Here is a 6,150-nt window from a genome sequence, read left to right on the forward strand (position 1 = left end):
AGATGCAGACTCACAGCTAAACATTAGGCAGAGTTCAGGGAGTCCTGCAGAAGAGAGGGAGAAAGAATTGTAGGAGCCAGAGGGGTCAAGGACACTGCAAGAAAACTCACAGAATCAACTAAGCTGGGCTCTTTGAGGCTCACAGAGACTGAACCTACAACCAGGGAGCCTCCACGGGACTGACCTAGGCCCTCTGCGTATATCTTATAGTTGTGTAGCTTGGTCTTCTTGTGGGATCCCTAACAATGGGAACAAGGACTGTCTCTGACTCTTTTGCTGACTTTTGGGACCCTACTCCTCATACTGGGTCACCTTGCCCAGCCTTAATACATGGGGAGGTGCTTAGTCTTACTGCAACTTTGATGTGCCATGTTTTGTTGATGTCCATGGGAGACCTGCCCTTTCCTAAACTGAAACGGAAGGAAGAGTGGATTGAGGGGTGGGAACAGAGGAAGGGTAGGGGGAGAGATTGGGAGGAGAGGAGGGAGAGGAAACTGCAGCTGGGATGTAAAATAAATAAATTTATAAAAAAATAAAATTAAAGCAGCTGTACTCAGACAAAATAAACTTCAAGTCAATTATGAGACAAAAAGATGATTATGTACTATAAGAAGACCATTTTGCATGTAATTATAAATGTGTATGCACAAAAGTTGCTGGCTGATAGACCCTCTAAGAGGAAGAGCCTTAAAATTGAAAAAGACTTAATAAATGTAAACACATCCTACAAGCTGGAGTGGAAGAGTTAGAAAAATGAAGGTGGCAATACCATGTAATCCCATTTTTTTGAGAAATGGAAAAGCTGGTCTTTGGGTTCATACAGAATGGCACGAGGCCTTGGGTCTTGGCAACTAAACAAGTTCCTGTAGAGTGTGGTCTTGCTGTGTAGCTAGGTGTGAGCATGCAGTGGGGACACAGCTGAACAGAAGGATGTTCGGCCAACTTCTCGAAACTCATTTCCAGGGTGTGCAGTTACACTGAAACACAACGTTTAAAAAGGTAGTGAGATAGGTACTCACCTGTCATCTCAGCACGCAAGAGGCAGAGGCAGGAGCATCACGTGTTCAAGGCCAGCCTGAGTACATTGCAAGACTCTGTCTCCTAAAAAGAGGAGGCGGGAAGGTTTGTGAATTCAAGTAACTAATTGTAGTACACAAGACTTCCAGGAAACAGATAAAGAGTGCTGGCCAGCATATTCTACAAGGTCAGTGTAGATTTGCTACAAGCCCAAAAAGAATAGTGTAAGGGAAGCCTGGTGTGGTGGTGCATTCCTTTAGTCCCGGCACTCGGGAGGCAGAGGCAGGTGGATCTCTGTGAGTTCAAGGCTAACCTGTTCTATACAATGAGTTCCAAGGCAGCTAGAGCTACACAGTGAGACCCTATCTCAAAATAAAATCTCAAACTTCAGCAAATGATGGAATAAATATAGTGATACACAATGACCATGTCATGGGAGAAACAGAAGAATGGCTTTATATGAACAAACCTGGAATGCTATTATTCTATTCACACTAATAAACTGAAGTAGTAATGTAACGCTCTTAGTTCATGTAGAAAAAAAAATAGCAATAATTCTCTAAGCCTGAAAAGAGGTTCTTGTGAGGAAGCTAAAACAGGCTATGCCAAACGGGAAAACTTAAGAAGTTTCCAGCCCAAATCAGACAGCATACGAGAACACACGCCATCATTTCTATCCAGCAGTGCACTGGGGGTCCTGGTCAGCACTGAGAGAGTTAAGAATGGTATTGAGTTTGAAGAGGCAAGCCACAAGAAGAACCTACTAGAAAAAGTATAGGCAGTGGGAGAATGTGGTATAATAATTAGTTACAGATCAAAACATAAAAGCCACTTCTTCCCCATTAGCAACAAACAAAACTGGATGGCTAAGTCATCCAGATACCATTCAGAGAGCCACTGAAGAACTCAAGCCTCAGAGGATACACATAATAGGGACATACAAGACCTCTATAGGGAAATATTATAAACAAAAAAAAACAAACAAAAAAACTGTAAATAAGACTAAGGAGGTAGATCAGTGCCTGACATACGCAATACACTGAGTTCTCTCTCTCTGTCTTTGTCTCTGTCTCTCCCACACACACACACACACACACACACACACACACACACACACACACACACAGGAGGGGAAGAGAGGGATGGAGGTAGGGAGAGAGAGAGAGAGAGATTTTATTTTTAAGTTCTACATGAAGAGGGTGAAGACACAGCAAATCGGGGAACGGGGCCTGTCCCTGTAGTGGGCGGGGCTGGGAGGTGTAGGAGATGGTTGGGTTTCTGCCCGCTCGGCTTGATTGTAACAGGCAGAGAAAGGCCAGTCCCAGCAGCCATCTCGGAGCCTCTTTCCTTCTCTTCTCCTCCCGGCAGAGTCTGGGCAAACCCAACCATCCTCGGCCAGGATTTCCCACCTACCCTTCCAGCACCATGACACCTGGGCCACCTTTCCAGTTCCTGCTGGTGTTCAGCCTAGCGCCACAGCTGGTGTCTGGGAGTTTCAAGCAATACTTTCTGAGTAGGTGCTGGCCTTGGGCTCCAGGGGGGGAAGGGGCTCACTCCTGTGGAGAAGAGAATATCTCGGGGGAGACATCTAGAGAATTTCACAATGGATAGAACAGTGTCACGTTGAAGGACCCAAGCTTTACAGTCAGACATAGAACCCCTATGGATAGAACCCCTGCTCTCTTTGCTTATTGCATGGCTCCAAACCCTCCGAATAAATGGGTTGGGGGCTTTTCAAATGTAACCTTATAATATAAATAACGATACTGAGACAGGAGGAAGGAGAAATGAGCTGGTACATTCAGGCAGCTTATTAGACCATGAGACTTCCCACTAAATATTAGTTACAATAAATGTTGTCAGCCTCATTCTTCTGATTAATTTTGCTATACCTGGTTCCATCATGGATGTTTGGTCCCACCTTACAAGCATCAAGACAGACAGGAAAATGAAGTAGGTAGAAATCAAGGTTCAATCTACATAATGTTGGCCTTGGAGGATATATGGGGAGGAGGAGAGGGGGAACCTTGCATTCTGTTTTTTTGTTTGTTTGTTTGTTTTGTAAAATCCAGAGTCACTGCACAATTACCAGTGACTAGCATCCAGGGAACAGTATAAACTAAAGTCTGTCTCATTGGCCGCTACTGCCCAGCTTAACCCGACAAGGGCAGGAATGATTGTGGGCCAATACACAGTAGGAAGAGAGCTATTATCATGTGTGCATTCTTCTATACTTGGGGCTCAGTGAAAGGATATGACTGATAGCTCATGTTTTGGGGGAGGCTCAGTTCTGTTTGCAGAGCCTCTGAGAGGTAAAGGAGAAGGCCAGTCTTGGGATCCCATTCTGAAATTCCCACCCATCCCATCACAAAAAAAAAGATACTCTGAGAACTCAACCATGAATGGGGTCCTAGTTCTCTGACCCAGCACTCACAGTGTGCTGGGTTCATGGTTATACCCAACTCCTCTTCTGTTTAGTCTTCCTCCACACAAACAACCTATGTTTGGTTGGCTCTAGGATAAATCATTAAGGAGAGGTTAAAAGACTCTTTCTCAAGACCACACAATAAGTTCACACGGATTAGATGTCCAATACCACTTTTATTTTGTTTTGTTTTAGCTTACCACACATACATACACGTTCATATCCTTGAAATGGACCCTACCAGGGTCTATGGGGACTCCGCACCTGATCTGTATGGATCGTGAATGTACAATGAGTGCAGAGTTCCACCAAATATTCTTGGATCAGATATTCTTCCCTAGATCACTGGACAAAACTCAGAGGAAGACGGGAGCTAGAGGCAAAACCCACTTCTGTCTCTAGAGAGCACAAGGGAGATGAGGTTGCTGCTGCCTGTTCTTTTGACCATGCTAACCTATTCTCCATTCCAGAGTATATCTTGGAACCTCCACCCTGCAGATCAGAACCTGAGAACTGCACTACATTCTGTACGCAGCAGGAGGAGTGCCCAGGAAATCTCCAGTGCTGTTCTGCTTTCTGTGGGATAGTCTGTGCTTCAAACAAAGACCCGACGCCAAACATGTAAGAATCTCCTCTCCCAGCCCTGGTCCCAGTGCTGCTGGCAGAAGCCAACAGCAAAGCCTCTTGCCCATGACTGTGACGTCTCTTCCTTCCTTTTTCCTTTAATCTTATTGTTGTCATCATTACCATATTGCCAACATTGTCTCTTTCTTTACCAAGGATAATTTCCACAAAACTCCTAATTAAAAGAGAGTCTTCGAATTCCACAAGCCCTCCACCACCAGATCCGTGAATTGCTGGCCCTGCCTCTATTTTTCCCCATTTGCCTCTATCCCCCAACATTTCCCAGTTGCCTCTATCTCTATTCTGGGACCTCCCTTGTCCCAGAATCTACCTTTATCCCAGCATCTACCTGGAATGATGTATCTGGGCATACATGTGGCACCAAATCCCCACAGCAAATCTGTTCTGTTTGTTTGTCCTCTTTCAGCAAACACTGTCCTTAGTTCCTCCATGTTCTCAGGCTCAGGAGGTCAGCACCAAGGGGACTGTGGTTGATTGACCAGGCATGAGCATTAGTCCTGAGTCTTCCACAGGGAAGGAAGCGTTCTAGGACAGAGAAAAGACTCTAGAGTGCAGATGAAACCCCGATGCTCATCTCGTACAGGCATGTCTGCCACCTTTAGTAAGACAGCTCCTCCTTTTCTTTTCTTTCTTTCTTTCTTTTTTTCTTTCTTTTTTTCTTTCCTTTTTCATGAACAGATGAAGATTCTACTTATTCATGTCTTACATGATCCAAATGAAGTCTCAGTGACCCACAGCGGGAGACTCAACTGCTGAGTTCCTTCAGAGAAAGCTCAAATGCCTTGCTCTTTGCTGTGTTCCCTGCCCTGAGCAAATGCCCAGCTGCATGTACTCCACGCAGAGCTATAGTGTAGATCTGGAGTCAAACGCCTAGACCTAAGTCCTGAGTCTACCATTTCCAAATCAGGTGATCTCAAATTAATTACCACCCCCTCTCTCTGAATCAGCTTTCTCATCATTAAGACAAGAATGATGATAATGACACTAAAAATATTTCTCTTCTACAGGAGACACAGGAGATTCAAGACTCCTCCTGAGGCTTGACATTCGAGGCATGCTCCCCAGTGCATTGCATGAGGGTAGGCTTCTCCTGGTTCCTTGTGTGAGACCTCCTCTTCCTCTTCCAGCCTTCCTCCAAATCCCCAGCATTCTCACAAGGCCAGAACAGCCTTCTTGATGGCCAGATTGCCTGGTTCTCCATTCACTTCACTGGTTTGTCTTTGAACTCATTTCCTGGGGGCAGAGTGGGGTCTACAACATAAAGAAGCAGAGTCGTGTCCTAAGGGGACTGCAGGACACTCAGACCTGAGGCTTTGCCACGGTTCAGGCTGTTCCAGCCTTCAGTGAGCAAGCACCGTGGGCAGGAGGTCAGACTGGGTCCTTCATGCTCTATGAGTCCTTGGTTAACTCACTGTACCTCTGTGAGACAATAAACCTGCTCATGCGAAAGAGAAAGAAGCCATCTGTGCCTTAGAATGTTGTGGGGATAAAGCAAGGTTACATGGATAGAAGGACACGGTCACTGAGGAGACCCTGCGAAGTTGAGAAAAGTACACATGCTGCTGCTCTCTCCAGGTTCTAAGTGTTTGCCCTTTGAAAAGGTGGAGGGGGTCGTCTCTATAACTTCACTGAGATTACAAAAAGTAGGCAAATAGAATGGAGTTCCCTGCCTCTTCACCACCAAAACAGAAAGGATAGTTATTATTTGGTGGCTTTTGTTCAGAGCATCTTTTTTTTTTTTTTTAACGTAGGAGCTGTGCTGAAGAAAAGGCTCAGTGGTTAGGATTGCTTGCTTCTCTATCCTGAAAACCAGAGTTTGGAGCACACACACACACACACACACACACACACACAATATATATATATAAAACAATAAAATGGATTTTTAAAAATGAAGTGTAAGAGTTTATGGTCTGTTGATGGTCTGATGTCCCCAGAGTTTCCAAATAAGAATAGTGGTACCTCGGCCCCAAGTGCTCTCACTAATCTCATAGAGAGAGAATGTTATATGAAAGCAGGTAAGGCGAGCACAACACAGCAGGTGTGTGAACACTGCGTCCACC

At 45.1% G+C, this 6,150-nt stretch overlaps 1 protein-coding gene across 1 annotated transcript; it reads left to right on the top strand.

The window, feature by feature from the left end:
• Positions 1–2,320: 2,320 nt before the first annotated feature.
• Positions 2,321–5,908, top strand: Wfdc13 (WAP four-disulfide core domain 13). The gene is made up of 4 exons (XM_059259758.1): positions 2,321–2,530; positions 3,913–4,063; positions 5,095–5,166; positions 5,839–5,908. Exons 1-3 carry the CDS (start codon positions 2,443–2,445, stop codon positions 5,129–5,131), a joined length of 276 nt encoding a protein of 91 aa, XP_059115741.1. The 5' UTR covers positions 2,321–2,442; the 3' UTR covers positions 5,132–5,166; positions 5,839–5,908.
• Positions 5,909–6,150: the final 242 nt, after the last annotated feature.

This window comes from Peromyscus eremicus, chromosome 4 (assembly GCF_949786415.1).
Source record: "Peromyscus eremicus chromosome 4, PerEre_H2_v1, whole genome shotgun sequence".
Lineage (NCBI taxonomy): Eukaryota > Metazoa > Chordata > Mammalia > Rodentia > Cricetidae > Peromyscus > Peromyscus eremicus.